The 15,995-nt window shown below is 38.2% G+C and overlaps 1 protein-coding gene and 1 pseudogene across 1 annotated transcript; both read left to right on the top strand.

The window, feature by feature from the left end:
• The first annotated feature begins 218 nt into the window (after positions 1-218).
• Positions 219-5,932, top strand: LOC104437458. Its single transcript, XM_039308038.1, has 8 exons — positions 219-247; positions 472-599; positions 3,950-4,046; positions 4,147-4,224; positions 4,306-4,531; positions 5,004-5,227; positions 5,373-5,427; positions 5,546-5,932. Exons 2-7 carry the CDS (start codon positions 523-525, stop codon positions 5,394-5,396), a joined length of 726 nt encoding a protein of 241 aa, XP_039163972.1. The 5' UTR covers positions 219-247; positions 472-522; the 3' UTR covers positions 5,397-5,427; positions 5,546-5,932.
• A 1,760-nt stretch (positions 5,933-7,692) lies between these two features.
• Positions 7,693-15,995, top strand: LOC120286015 (annotated as a pseudogene).

Genomic DNA, 15,995 nt, shown 5'->3' with positions numbered 1-15,995 from the left:
GGGCCGGTGGAACAAGAATTCACATTTCCTGCGAAATCTGCTCCTTTCAGTAACTGCCATGCTTCAACCATTGTCGAGGTTCTTCACAAGACATTTTTGCCCTATTTGCATTCTCTCCTATCTAAAATCTACGTAAAACATGTGGGTGATTATTTTTGCAGGTTAACAAAAATCACTTTTTGGTTGCTTATTTTGGAGGTACAAAAAGGGGGCACCTGATGTTAAAATATGGTTGCAGAGATACCAGGTAATATAGAATCTAGAATCTATCATTCAACCTATGCGACAGAAACCACGGAATCCGAAAAAACATGGACGTTATTTATCTTGTTAAGCTTCACCTTTGGTTATTACCTTTGGCCTTGGTCTATGTCCCAAACCGCATGATTTTCTTCCGGCTGAATTTTCATGTAGCAAAAGCTATGCGCAGGTTGCCAATGAAAAGTAATTGTTTTTAAAAAATTGGTGCAGAATGGGCAGTGGCATTCGCCGATAATCGCCGATGAACAAGAAGATGTTCCAATGTGGAATCCTGTCTTATACAAACTTCCATCAGGGGAGCTGTTGCTGTTCTACAAGATAGGGCTAGATTTTCAAAGGTTAATTCAACTCTGAACTGAATGTTGCGGTTTAGTTATCTTGCCATGTATTGTGCACAAGCTTTACCCTTCAAGTCACAGTCCCAGTCCAAACTATATGTATAACATCGAAAACAGGTAAGTCATAAAGTCACAACATCCACAACTCAGCACAAGACTAATTTCAAGCTGCAGAGAAGGAAGCCAAACACCCTGATTCTTATAAATTCTTCTATTAGCAGGATACAAGCTTTTTTATCTTAGTGAAATAAGATATCATCTTCACTCAAGAGCTAAAAACGACATTTCACTCTATCAATTTGAGGGGTGGATCCATTATGAAGAGCTTGGTTCCTGTCTTTTCGTAGATATTAGATAGCCCTATTCCAGGCCAATTTCAACAATAACTTGGCAAATGCTTTGCCTTTTGTCATCTGCAAAAATCCAGTCCACCTCAAAATTCCAGTCTCTGGCAGGTCGAAAAATCTCCATCAACTGAAGCAGGAAAGGTCAAACAGCATTAGGGAATAAACATGCTACGGAGAGATGATGCCATGATTCGGAATCCACCTTGCAAAGCAGACACTGAATAGCCGAGGACCACCACTTATTAAATCATCCCAAGTAGACAATTTGTTGAACAAAGCTAGCCAATAGATTTGAGGAAATTCAGAAACATTTGGAGTAAACCAAATGAGCCTGTGCCACTAAACATTTCCTTCTTGTCCCTGACCAGATTCTGAGAATCAGAGTGAGCAAGAAATCTAGAATTGGTGCCAGCGTATACAATTCGATCAGGCATAGCAGAGCACTTAAATATGACAGAAAAACTGCAGCTCGTATTTCTATCAAGAACTAAGACCTTTGCAGGGGGCCAGACCCACTCAATCCCAGATACAACCTCCGAAATATTGGCATGAATATTCAAAGTAGAATCATACACAAGTCTTCTAGGATATACCTCCAAAAAACACCCCTAGGGTGCCAAATATCAAAACACAGCGAGGTACTCCTGCCATCACCTCCCAGTTTTATGATTTGAGGTTGTAAAATGGATCTAACCTTCAGTACTTTCCTTCAAACATTAGTGCTTTCACTTGTACTTTAGACACAAATTATTTATGTCCTTCTTCCGAGTAGGACAATTACTTCAGGATATTCTATGCCACGGTTGCTTTTTTTTAGTTCCTCTTTTTGAGAGACTGGTTTCGTAGTAGTCGCAACAGAGTGTACCCCTCTTGTCACTGTTGCTTCTATGTTAACTATTCCACACTCAATTATCTTACTAAGTGACACGTCTGATTATGGAATGGAACACTATCTTTTCACAGAATTGCTGCCGCCGATGGGTACATGGTGTTATTTAGTTGGGACAGGCAAACTCTGAATGATTTAAGACTTAAAACAATTAATGTTTATGAATACTGTCGTAACCAAAGTTGTTGTTTCTCTTGACATTGTGTAAATGTTTCCTGTTTCTATGTTGTTGCGATTGGAGGACTTGTGCACATGGCCATTGTTTGAGATATTTATCTTCCCTATTAATTGATTTTATTTGACAGTCGCATTTCTTTTTGAGGAAAATGACATAACAAATGCCATAATTTTTGTATCACACTCACTTTGAGTGCCATAACTTCTTTTTTTACCACTTGAGTGCCATAACTTATGTATGATGTTTACTTGAATGCCATAATTTTTAAATATTCATCACAAGTGCTATGGCACTTTGGATTTCCAGCTTGGATGAATGCTTTAGAATTTTTTTGACACTTAAGTGATCGATTAAAAGTTATAACACTCAAGTAAACATTTCTTTATAAATTTTAGCACTTAAATGGTCAAAAAAAAAGAAAAAGTTATGGCACTCAAGTGAACTCCATATAAAATTTATGACAGTTATAATGTCCCTTCCCAAAAAAGAACTACAACACAGACCATGTGCTTATAAGTCCTCCAATGGCAACAGGACAGAAACAGGGCACATTAACACAATGTCAAGTAAAACAACAACTTCAGTTACGACATTATCAATATATGCTAACTGTGTTAAGTCTAAACTCATTCGGAGTTTGCTTGTACCAACTAAAGAACACCATGTATCCATCATCAGCAGCATGTCTTTGAAAAGATAGTGTTCCATTCCATAATCAGACATGTCATATAGCAAGATGATTGAGTGAGGAACAGTTAACATAGAAGCAACAGTGACAAGAGAAGGGGTACAATCTGTTGTGACTACCAAGCAACCAGCCCCTCAAAAAGAATTACAATGATGAGGAGTTATGTAGCTGAACGTGCAAGTGCCAAGCCCAGAATTACATGAGCAATAGTTCTTGGGGCTACAAAATGAAATTGAAAGTTTTTGATTTCCTTTGCTCTTGTTGATTTGACGAATTACCCGTATCATGAATAGACAAGTTGCAGCTGTTTCTTTCATTGGCTATGACTATCTTCTGATACAGGGGGAGATGAAGTAGCGCAAGTATATCAACTATCCTGTTAAATCTTTGAATGCCACCTTAGTTTGAGGGTAAAATTCTTATGTCAGGAATAATTGCTGCCATGCTTCATGCATTGGAAATTGGGTGATCTAGTGCCATCTTCTGCACAAATTAACTGTGAGGAGATGAGCATGCTATGCTGGATATTTGAATACTCAAGAAAAATAAGCTTGACGGTTAATTCTTCAGACTAGTTTGTGTGGTTCAACTTGAGGATAAAATAAAAGACCTCTCGTTTAAAATAGTTTGGACCTATAAACGATAGTTTTTAGATGCTCTAGTGAATAGCCGACTTTTTGGTGAAGGGCCAGGCAAAGGGGTAGCAAAAGAACTTAAATGATGTGTCCCAAACTTTTTAGTAGACTATTCACCTGTGCACGTTCATAACTTGGATTTAAAGGAAGATACGGTGCTAAACCGAGGAGAATGGCGCAACAGTACCCACAAATCTGAAACCACTTGGGAAAAGGGTTTTGCACGTTGTTGGTGCCATTGGCACTTCAAAATATTTTTTTCCCTGCTGCACGCTTCTGAACAGTAAGTGGTAGAAAACAGTGGTATTCTGGTATTAATAAATTGTCTCATCATTTTTCTCGCTTTATATTGTGTCATTCACCTTAACATGTAAATATGAGTGTAGTTTGGGTATCTGTGTACTTACATGGACGTAACAATCAATGTGCGTCGTTTTTAGTCTTTATAGATCCTTGAATGTCTTGTGAATCAAGTCACAACTGGTCTGCACCAAGATTATTTTATATTTCCTTTCAGCTTACACCGACATATGGTTATATACACCAATTAGACATCATTGCATTTAAAAAATTATTCAATTGCGACTCCTAAAATCTTCTTATTGAAGTTTAGATGGAGCGGATGCTTGAAAAGATCTTATAACCAAGGTGTCAGCTGGTCTGAACGAGAACAACTTCCACCAGGCATATTTGGACCAAGCAAGAATATGGTAAAAGATGTAATTTATATATAAGCTTATTATGTGAGCCAAAATTCTGAACTCAACTGTACGTATATGACATAACTCTGTGTCTTTAAATGTTCTGCAGCCTATCTTGCTTGATAACGGGCTCTTATTATGTGGATCCTCAGTGGAAAGTTGGAATTCTTGGGGTGCGTGGATGGAGGTCAGACCTTTAATCTCCCATATCTACGAGATCCCAGTAAGTCTAGGGAATTTTTGTCATATACGCTATGTATTGATACAGATCACTCCAGACGCTGGTAGAACTTGGAGGAAGTATGGCCCGATTTACATAAAGAATGAAACTCTTGGTGTGATCCAACCAGTTCCCTACAAGACTGCAAGAGGCACCCTGCGAGTTCTATTACGATCATTCAGTGGAATTGGTCGAATTTGCATGTCAGAATCCGATGATGGGGGCATGAATTGGAGTTATGCAGACTTTACTGAACTCCCAAACCCAAACTCAGGTTAATTGCCAGCATAATTGAGAATGCCTCTCAATTTGATCAAAATCATCTCTTAATACAAGAGAACGTCAATCTTTTCTTCCATTCAGTGAGCAAACTGCTAGAAGTGTACATTCTTTGTTCAGCACAAAAAGGTTGTCCTGATCATATCAGTAATCGAATTTGAATGGTCTATTGAATATTCAAAATGTGTTTGCATGAGGATCTATCTGTTAGCACAAGGTGCTTCCTCATATCAAGAACTTATGAGCTGAAGATGTCCAATCATTCGCTTGATCATAGATAGAAGAAGACAATGGCAGTGAATGGTGCCATTGACTGCTGATTTTTCAGTGTTGCTTTGATACTTCCCTTGATGCTCCATTTTTGTATTCCATTTTAGTTTTCAAATGCCAGAAAGCCGAGTATCTACATATCGGCAACCTTCCCTTCATTCCAACAATTAAAGGAATAGTTTCTTTGTTTTGGCTAGGTATTGATGGGGTTAAGCTTAATAATGGCCTCCTCATAGTTGCTTACAATACAATTTCAAGGGGCATACTCAAAGTTGCTGCATCCATGGATGATGGTGATTCTTGGCATGAAGCTCTAACCCTAGAAGAAAACTTAGAGATGGAGTTTTCATATCCTGCTGTCATCCAGGCTAGTGATGGATCGGTTCACATTACCTATACCTATAACAGAACCCAAATTAAGGTATCAACTCGCATGCTCACTTCTAAAGTTGTTCTCAAGCACTTTCTGCTTTACCATGTTTGGTTTCCGACTTGCATATCTCTGTCAAGAGTATTTACACTCGTCTTTTTGACTAAGTGGTGTAATCTTGTATATTGCTATGCAGCATGTTGTCCTTCATGTTAATTGACAGTTATCCTGTCGGCAACAAAAGCCAGTTGGTATGTCTCTTCCCCTCACATATAGTCCAGACATTTTCAATTCAGTCTTTCCATCTTTTACCCAATAAATGTTTGATTTTGTCAAAGTAGCATTCAGTTGTATAACTGTTCTGTGCAGAACAATGTGTATTTTACCTGACCATGCAAGTGGATCGTCACTCAATCTTCGATTAATCATTCTGTTGTAAAAGTGGATAGCAGTCTTTGCGTTGCCTATTCTCAGGATGACGGCTATATCGAGTAAATGTGAGCTTTACTTTTCCGACACCAATCTCAGAAGAATTTCAGAAAGCGATCATCAAGTCGGACTCCAGGCAACCAAGACGAAGAAAACGGTTGTCAACTCAGGGTTACACTGTTGGACGGATTTGTGAGACCTTGCTCAACGTTGTATCGTGTTGCACCCATGTAATGGAATTCGGGTTGTGTTCATGTTTCCCTCCATATTTGTTTGCCTTGTGCTGTATCAATTTTGCTGCAGAAACCTCTGAATGGTCTAGGTTTAATTGAATATCTCTTTTGGTTCCCCTGGATAGAAAAATAAAATAAGACAATATAAAATTGAGAAGTCGGAGGGACAGGAAGGTGCAAAGTCTGTTTCATGTGGATATCAAACTGAGGAAGGGGAGAGAACTTACGCTTTTGCCTTTTTGGGAAATTTGCAATAGCGTGAGAAATTTTGGGACAAAAGTCCAGAATTCATGCCCTCGTATGGTTCTTGCATTTGGGAGCTTGAACATTTAATTTGTCCAATTGAATTCTCTAACTAGCATGGTTTGTTCATTTAAGTTCTTTTCTTTTTCTTTTTTGTCAATAGCACACTCAATAAAAAGGATAATGATATAGAGTTCTTACTAAATTTAATGGAGGAAAAATGTATTAAGCATGTACCAGTTTGAAGTTTTTGGTGACTTAAAATTAATTCGGAGTAAATTTGTTCCAAATATATTGGTTTTCAGTAAATTTGTCACAAGTATATTAATTTAAGATTTTTTTGTTATATTAACCCATAGATTGAACCATGTGGTCTATCCAAATCAACACTTGAATAACAATATTTAATGGAAGTTAACATAAGGTAAATATATCATGCGTATATCAATTTGAAGTTTTTGGTGATTCAAAAGTTAATTGGAGGTGAACTTTTCATTAATATACCAATTTAATTATTTTTTATAATTATAATTGAGAAGTGGATTGTGTCCCACAAATGACCTTATGTCGAAATTGAAAGATGGTCTCCTATATTTTCTTTTCTTTGAACTTTCAAGTTTTTTCAGAGTCTTTTTTAGCTAGATGCCATGCGAGCACTAGATATGTCATTTAATCTTTCATCTAAAATTTAGACAATTTGCAAAAAAAAAGAGTTTTAGACAAAAAAAGTCCCGGAAGATATGAACATTAGATATACCTAAATTATCGAGATGAAAGAAAGTCAAGTGAAAGATGCTGCCAACAAATGAAAATCTATAATTCCTTTTTGTCTCTACTCGAATTTATACAAGAACATGAATACTGTTTATGTCAGTAGTTGTTTTTCTAGAGACAAACTATAGAAAGGAAAATATCAAGAAACAAGAAACTACCTCTGCTTTACAAAGAAGCAAGTCTCTCCATTAATCAATGAAAAATGAGAACTACTCGTACGTTTTAAGTGAAATGGATGAGACCCCACACGAGTTTGGTTTCTTATCATAGTTCTACGAATGTCGCACTCGCAAACCATAGTGCTATTATAGAATTCTTGATTGCAATGTCGATTCAGAGCGGAATCTAGCTGGCTACCTGCTGCTCTTGTTCTTGGTTCTTGAAGGTCAAACCCCGTTGTACTCTAGCGCTACTGGTGAGCAAGAGCTCGACTTTCAACGGAAAAATCTTCCCAAGAAATCAATTGCAACGGCGCCTGCGTCAGGTATCTTTTGTGTGGGTACCATTAGTGGGTCGATGGCGTGATCTTGTCTTTCCAACAATCTTTGCGTTGTGGGTGCTTCAAGTGCTTTAGTGGAGGGAGCAGATGTACGTGACCGTCTCTGCAAAGGGTGGGGTTTCTTGGGGTTTTGATAGGGAGTGACCACGTGGAGGTTACTGGTTTTGGTCGTCGTCATCCTCGTTGCTCTTCCCAAATTAACGATATCTAATTTTCAACGGTCGCTGTCTCTGATGCAATGGCAACTGCGGTAGGTAGCGTCTTTAATGACTTTCTTTCATTATCTTTGTGTGGTATTAGTTGGTTAATGGCGTAATCTTCTCTTTCCTACAATCTTTGCATTGTGGGTTTTTCTAGTACTTTAGTGGAGTGCGCGATATGCGTGTCTCTGGGAAGGGGGTTTCCATGGGGTTTTGGTAGTGGAGCGACAATGTGGAGGTCACTGGTTTGGTCGTCGTCCTCATTGTTCTTGCTTCTTTTCGTCTTGAACCCCTCTAATCTTCTGCCTTGTGGCTTCTCTGGGAGCTTCAGCTCCGAACATGGTCACTTGAGTTCGAGATTGAAAGCGCATTCTGGCTACTTGCTTCTATATCACCAAGTGCATCTTGCGAGGTGGTTTAAGATTGCTTGGATGAGATGCTATGTAACTGGTTTAATCTGTGCTTCTTAGTTGCCTACCGTGTGCGAAAACCATAGAAAGACCGTGTAGTCATGTGTTGTCTATGAGCTCACTTAGGCCTTTATAGAAGCATTTACAGGCACCCATTAGACAGAGATGATGATAATGTGTGCTGGTTGACATGTGGAGATTTCATGGTTGCAAGTCGTTTTAATGTGCTGAAAACTCTGTGCAGAAAAGTAGGCATTTCCAGTAAGGCAAGTACACCGACACCCATCATGGCTCAGAGCTCGAACTTGACAAAGGACTCTCGTGTTGAAGGGCCAGTGGAACAAGATTTCACATTTCCTGCAAAATCTGCTCCTTTCAATAACTGCCACGCTTCAACCATTGTCGAGGTTCTTCGTGAGACATTTTTGCTCTATTTGCAATTTGTCCCATTTAAAATTTACATAAAACATGTGGGGGATTTTGGATTTTTGCAGGTTAACGAAGATCACTTCTTGGTTGCTTATTTTGGAGGTACAGAAGAGGGGGCACCTGATGTTAAAATATGGTTGCAGAGATATCAGGTAATATAGAATGTAAAATCTTTCATTCATCCTATGCAACAAAAACAACGGAATCTCAAATTGTGGATGTTTTTTTTATCTTGTTAAGTTTCACCTTTTATTGTTAAGTTTGGCCTTGCCCTGCATCCCAAAACGCGAGAGTTTCTTCCAGCTGAGTTTACATGTAGCAAGAGCTATGTGCAGATCACCAATGAAAAGTAATTATTTCAAAATTAATGGTGCAGCATGGGCGCTGGCATCCGCCTATAATCATCGATGAACAAGAAGATGTTCCCATGTGGAATCCTGTCTTATACAAATTTCCATCAGGGAGCTCTTGCTGTTCTACAAGATAGGGCAAGATTTCCAAAGGTAAATTCAAATCTGAACTGAGCATTGCTCCTGACGTAGATTAGATTCAGATTGAAGCAATTGTGGTATAGTTATCTGGGCCTGTATTGTGTACAAGCTTTGACCTTAAATTTAAGTATCAGGAGAAAATGAAGTACGACAACTTAAGCTGTCATTTCTTTCTATAGTTTATGAAGTGTAAGACCTATAATTCATAGTTTTTCAGTCATTAAGTTACTTGTATTGCACATAAAACCAAGATCATGGGTGGACTAATCCCATCAACCAGCCCAAATAACAAGTCACGGCCCCAGTCCAAACTATATGTACAGCGTAAAAAACAGACAAGTCATAAAGTCACACCAAGAACAGTATCACACATAGCTCAAGACAAATTACATCCATTCAAGGAGATCAGGCTGCAGAGAAGGAAACCAAACACTCTGATTCTCCTATATTCTTCCACCAGCAGGAGACAAGCTTATCTTCTTAGCGAAATAAAAATCATCTTCACTCGAGAGCTTAAAACAACGTTTCACTCTATCAATCTAAGGAGTAAATCCATTATGAAGAGCTTCATTCTCTTCTTTTCAAAGATATTAGACCGCCCCATTCCAGGCCAATTTCAACAATAAATTGGCAAAAGCTTTGCCTTTCGTCATCTGCAAAATTCAGTCCACCTCGAAAAATCTCCATCAACTGAAGCAGGGGGGGTTTCAAACAGCACTAGAGAATGAACATACTATGAAGAGATGATGACTTAATACAGAATCCACCTTGCAAAGCAGACACTGGTTAACCAAGGAGCACCACTTATTAAATCTGTCCAAAGTAGACAATTTGTTGAGCAAAGCTAACCAACAGATAAGAGGAAATTCAGAAACATTTGGAGAAAACCAAATGAGTCTATGCCACTAAACATTTTCCTTCTTGTTCCTGACCAGAGTCCAAGCATCAGACTGAGCAAGAAATCTAGAATTGCAGCCAGTAAGTACAATTTGACCAGCATAACAGAGCATTGAAACAGGACAGACAAACAGCAGCTTGTATTTCTACCAAGAACTAAGACGTTGCAGGAGGCCAAACCCACTCATTCCCAGACACAACCTCTGAAACTTTGGCATGAATATTTAAGTAGAACCATACACGAGTCTTCTAGGATAAACCAAAAAAATGCCTCTAGGATGCCAGTTATCAAAACACAAGGAGGTACACCTGCCATCATCAATCAGATTTTGATTTGAGGTTGTAAATGGGTCTAACCTTCAGTAATTTCCTCCAATCTAACCTTCAGTAATTTCCTCCAAACGTGCTCTCACTAGTAGTTTGGACACAAACTATTTATGTCCGTTATCTGAGTGGGACAATTCCTTCCAGATATTCTATGCCACAGTTGCTTTTTTTGGGTTAAGACCCTCTTTTTGAGAGGCTGGTTGCTTGGTAGTCGCAACAGATTGTACCCCTTCTCTTGTCACCATTGCTTCTATGTTTGCTGTTCCACACTCAATCATCTTGCTATATGATCTAATCTCATCATTGTCAGGAAGCATATGACATGTCTGACTGTGGAACAAAACACTGTCTTTTCACAGATATGCTACTGATGATGGATACATGGTGTTCTTTAGTTGGGACTGGCAAACTCTTAATGAGTTGAGACCTAACTCAGTTAGCCTTATGGATGACGTCGTAACTGAAGTTGTTGTTTCACTTGACATTGTGTAAATGTGCCCTGTTTCTGTCCTGTTGCCAATGGAGGACTTATGTACATATGGCCCATGTTTGAGATATTTATTTTTCCTACTAATTGACATTATTTGTCAGTCACCGTTCTTTTTGCCATCTATCTTGTCCTCCATAATATATTCCTTGTGGCTTTGTGGCCTGGAGATTGCTTTTTGTTCAACTGTACCTGACCATTTCCTTGGGAAAGAGACAAAGCTGGGGATAGAAACTTCTTTTCATTCTGGAAGGAAAATTTTAATGCACTAACTACAGAGACTACACATACAGACCTTTCTGATCCTGCGTGCAATTTTAAACGACTAAAAGGCTGTGCAACCTATATTCAAAAGAAGCTGTTGTAATCATGGGAATTACTGTATGGAACTGGAGAATCTAGTTGTTCAAGGTGGACCATGAGTGCATTGGAACTTCTACTATAGCCTTTCTCGATGCATTTCTGATGTTACTTTAACATGCCTTTTCTTTTATATCGTATAATGGGTAGTCCTGAGACAGGACGTGAGTTATTCTTTATGCTGGATCTTATTCTTTGTGCACTGATGAAGAGTTATGTAGCTGAACGTGCACTCTTTTAAGAGTACCTAGCCCAGAATTTCATTAAAATCGTTCTTGGGGATCAAAAATAAAATAGAAAAAATTTCATTTCCTCTCTTCTTGATGATTTGATGAATTACTTGAATTACAAATGGACAAGTTGCGGCTGTGTCTTTCTTTCTTTGGCTTTGACTATCTTCTCTTACTAATGAAATGGATGAATGAACTAGCACATCACTATCTTTTCAAATTTTTGAATGCCACCTCAGTTCAAGGGTAAAATTCATATGCCAGGAATAATTTCTGCCATACTTCATGCATGGGAAATTGGGTGGTCTAGTGCCATCTTCTGCACAAAGTAACTGTGTGGAGATCAGCATGCTTCACCGGATATTTGAATACTCAAGAAATAATAAGCTTAAATATTTATACTTTTGACTAAGTTTTTGTGGTTCAAGTTAAGGATAAAATAAAAGAATTTCGTTTAGAATAATTTGGATCTATAAATGATAGTTTTTAGATGCTTTCGTAAATAGCAGACTTTATGGTGAGGGTACTGGGTAAAGGGCTAGCAAAGACCTGAAAAGATGTGTCCCAAACCTTTTAGAAGATTATTCACCCGTGCACATTCATAACTTGGATTTTAAGGAACATACGGTGCTAAACCAAGGTGAATGGTGCAAGAGTACCCCTAATCGAGACCACTTAAGGGGAAAAGGGTTTGGATGTTGTTGGTGTTAATTTTGTTGACACTTCAAACTATTTATTTCCTGCTGCACGTTTTTGAACAGTAAGTGGTAGAAAACGGTGGCATTCTGGCATTCACACATTGTTTCATCATTTCTCGCTTAATTTTGTGTCATTCACTTAACATGTAAATATGATTGTAGTTTGGGTATTTGTGTGCTTACTTTGATGTAACAATTAGTATCCATCATTTTTATAGATCCTTGAATGTCATGTGAATCAAGTGATAATTAGTCTGCATCAAGATTATTTTATATTTCCTTTCCGCTTACACCAACATATGATTCTATACCCCAATAAGACATCTTTGCATCAGTGAAAAATTTCTATTGCAATTCCTAAAATCTTCTTATTGAAGTTTAGATGGAGCGGATTCTTGAAAAGATCTTATAACCAAGGTGTCAGCTGGTCTGAAAGAGAACAACTTCCACCAGGCATATTAGGACCAATTAAGAATAAGGTACAAGATGTAATTTATATGGAAGCTTATGTGTTCCATTACAAATTACGTGGGCCCAAATTCTGAACTCAACTGTACATATAAGACATCATTATGTGTCTCTAAATCTTCTGCAGCCTATCTTGCTTGATAATGGAGACTTGCTATGTGGATCCTCAGTGGAAAGTTGGAATTCTTGGGGTGCATGGATGGAGGTCAGACTTTTAATCTCTCATATCTATCAGAACCCAGTATGTCTAGGGAATTTTTGTCATATATGCGATGTGTGATACAGATCACTCCAGACGCTGGTAGAACATGGAGGAAGTATGGCCCAATTTACTTAAAGAATGAGTCTCTGAGTGTGATCCAACCAGTTCCCTTCAAGACTGCAAGAGGCACCCTGCGTGTTCTATTACGATCATTCACTGGAATTGACCGAATTTGCATGTCAGAATCCCATGACGGGGGCATGAATTGGGGTTATGCAGAATTTACTGAACTCCCAAATCCAAATTCAGGTTTATTGCCAAGTTTTGCCGGCTTAATTTAGAACGCTTCTCAATTTAATTGAATTCATCTATCGATATAAGAGAACATCAATCTTTTATGTCCATTCGGTGACAGACTGCTAGAAGTGTAGCGTCTTTGTTTGCCACGAAAAGGTCAGATCTTATTAGTAATACAATGTGGATGTTCTATCGGACATGTCAAAATGTGTTTCCATGCGCATCTATCTGTTAGCACAAGGTGCTTCATCATATCAAGAGCTAATGAGCTGAAGATATCCAATGCTTCACTTGATCAACGATAGATGGAGTATATGATAAAAAGATACTATACCAATTTATTGCAATGGTTGTCTCTGAACTCACCAAATTAAGCATATGGTACCATCGACTGCTGATTTTTCGACGTGGCTTTCGAAACTCTTCTTGATGCTCCATTTTGTATTCCATTGTAGTTTTCAAATGCCAGAGAACCATAACAGCAACCTTCCCTTCATTCCAAAATATTAAGAAGTAGTTTATTTGTTTTGGCTAGGTATTGATGGGGTTAAGCTGAAGAATGGCCTTCTCATAGTTGCTTACAATACAATTTCAAGGGGCATACTCAAAGTTGCTGTATCCTTGGATGATGGTGATTCTTGGCACGAAGCTCTGACCCTAGAAGAAAACTTAGAGATGGAGTTCTCATATCCTGCTGTCATCGAGGCTAGTGATGGATCAGTTCACGTTACCTATACATATAACAGAACTCAAATTAAGGTATCAACTCACATGCTCACTTCTAAAGTTGTTCTTAAGCTCTTTCTGCTTTACCACATTTGGCTTTCAACTTGCATATCTCTATCAGAGTATTTACACTTTTCTTTTTGACTGAGTGGTGTAATCTTTCATATTGCTATGCAGCATGTTGTTCTTCATGTTACTTGACAGTGATCCTGTTGGAACAAAAAAGCCAGTAGGTATGTCTCTTCTTCTCTCACATGTAGTCCTTTTAGATTGTACATGTGGGTTACCCTATAAATGATTGATTTTGTCAAAAATAGCATTTAGATGCATAACTGTTCTGTTCAAATCAATTTCTATTTTACCTGATCATGCAAGTGGATCGTAACTCAACATTAGCTTAATCATTCTGCTATACAAGTGAATAACAATCTTTGCGTTGCCAATTCAAGCAAATGACCATGCTCTTAGACAAATATGCCTGTGCAAAATTTCATAGAATCTGCATTTTTTCGAGTTTATTGAATAGTAATAAGATTATGTGAGGTTCTTTACCAAAAAAAATAAATAAATAAGATTATGTGAGGTTGGATTTTGTCTTGAACTATTTACCTGCCCCCATATTCAATGCCATTGCTAGTTGGACAAAAATGTGGGTCCCCTATGTATTAGTATAGGTTAGTTTATGTCTGATTCTATGCCATTGAGAAGCACATATGCTTTCTGTGCATTGAACAGCTAAAGCAGTGTGACTACAACTTTTTGGAAGGAGTAAGGCAAAATTGGCTGGGTCCAACAGCATGTGTTCATATGGAGATGTATCAGAGTGACTTGAAGAGGAACACCTTGTGCTTGCCAACCAATATTTCTCTGTCCAGAGACATGAGCTTCCATGATTAAAAGACTATAATATATGCACTATTATTCAGTGCATGCTATTTATTTTCAAGGTTGTGATCATAAATTTCAATTTATTAACCTCTAGCCATCCTGTCTGGGGGTTTAGCTTGTCTCTATTTAAGTAACAAGACTGGGAGTTGAGAAATTCACTACCATTGGTCGAACTTTTCTAAGCAAATGGTTTTGAAGGCACTTGAAGTAAATGTTTCCTAATGGAGGAAGGAGGCCGCAGTAATGACTTTCCTTGTAGTGGCACTTTAGCACTATCTGATGTTTGAGGCCTGCCTAATCTGGAAATGGAAAGTACATTGGGAAAAAAATTGTCTATTGAGCTTTGATACGTCCAATATATGGATGAGCAACATAAGTTTAGCCTGATATAATTCATGGGAATCAACCATTTCATGAATGAAGATTTGGCGAGTTGGGCATATACAGTATGGAAGGTAAGGTACCATCCTTTGGTGAATGCATGAACCAATGATGTTGAGTAGAAAGAAGGATGAAGGAAAACTTAATGGGGCTACTCTAAGTCTAGTTGTTGAGATTTAGGGAAATCATCCAGGGATGGAGTAGTTTAGATTCGGTAACAGAGTACCTTTGTTCCAGGTTGTTGTTTACAGTTTCCTGCTGTTTCCTCTAGACTGAATTCTAGATAGAAGAATTTACCTTATGGGCTTTCAACTTTTGTCCCTTTTAAGTGGTCCTGGGGGGAGCATGTTTTGTTGAGCTTTCTATCCTCTACATGATGGTTTCTATGGAAACGAGCTTTTAGCTGGGAATCAAGTATACACAAACTAAACAGACTTAAAAGAGAAAAAGATTACGTCCAAATACTGTCTCTAGCATCTTCTAGGATCGAACCCCTGAGAATAGCCCGAGAGTCCAAAGTATGTATGTCTTTTCTTTTTGGTTGAGATGCATTTGCCATGTTGAGGCCATTAGCTTGTCTCTGTATCTTGCGTTGGTAGATGATAAAGTTATTGTGGCTTCTGAAACAGAGAGAATAACATCTTATGCAGGCAAGGCTGAATCAGCTTTACTTTCTCATCATCATTCTCAGAGGGACATTGATACTGAGTAAATATGAGCTTTACTTTCCCAACACCATTCTCAGAAGAATTTGAGGCAGGCAACCAAGAACAAGAAAAAAGTTGTCAACTCAGGGGTACAGTGTTGGATGGATTAGTGAGACCTTGCTTAACATTGTATCGTGTGGCATCCATGTACTAGGATATGGGGTGTGTTCATGTTTTTCTCCATGTTGGTTTGCCTTTTTCTGTAGAACCTCTGAATGGACTAGATTTAATTGTATATTTCTTTCGATTTCACTGGATTAAAAAAAAAAGAAAAAAGAAAAAAGAACTTAGAAGTAGAAGGGACAGGGAGGTGATAAATGTGTATGTGAAACTGAGGAAGGGGAGAGAACTTACACTTTCCTTTTTGGGTAATTTGCGTGAGAACAAGTCCAGAGTTCATCCTATGGTTCTTGCATTTGGAATCTTAAAACATTTATTTGGTC

Source organism: Eucalyptus grandis, chromosome 3, assembly GCF_016545825.1.
Source record: "Eucalyptus grandis isolate ANBG69807.140 chromosome 3, ASM1654582v1, whole genome shotgun sequence".
NCBI classification, from domain to species: domain Eukaryota; kingdom Viridiplantae; phylum Streptophyta; class Magnoliopsida; order Myrtales; family Myrtaceae; genus Eucalyptus; species Eucalyptus grandis.
Note: the sequence above shows the minus strand (reverse complement) of the source record. Positions and strands in the feature narration are given on the sequence as shown.

What these genes read in the sequence shown, in the direction of transcription:
- LOC104437458 (XM_039308038.1), top strand. Translation starts at nt 523, where the DNA reads ATGTGGAATCCTGTCTTATACAAACTTCCATCAGGGGAGCTGTTGCTG. An exon ending in ATAGGGCTAGATTTTCAAAG is followed by an intron (nt 600 to 3,949) that starts GTTAATTCAACT and finishes ATTGAAGTTTAG; the next exon opens with ATGGAGCGGATGCTTGAAAA. An exon ending in ATAACAGAACCCAAATTAAG is followed by an intron (nt 5,228 to 5,372) that starts GTATCAACTCGC and finishes ATTGCTATGCAG; the next exon opens with CATGTTGTCCTTCATGTTAA.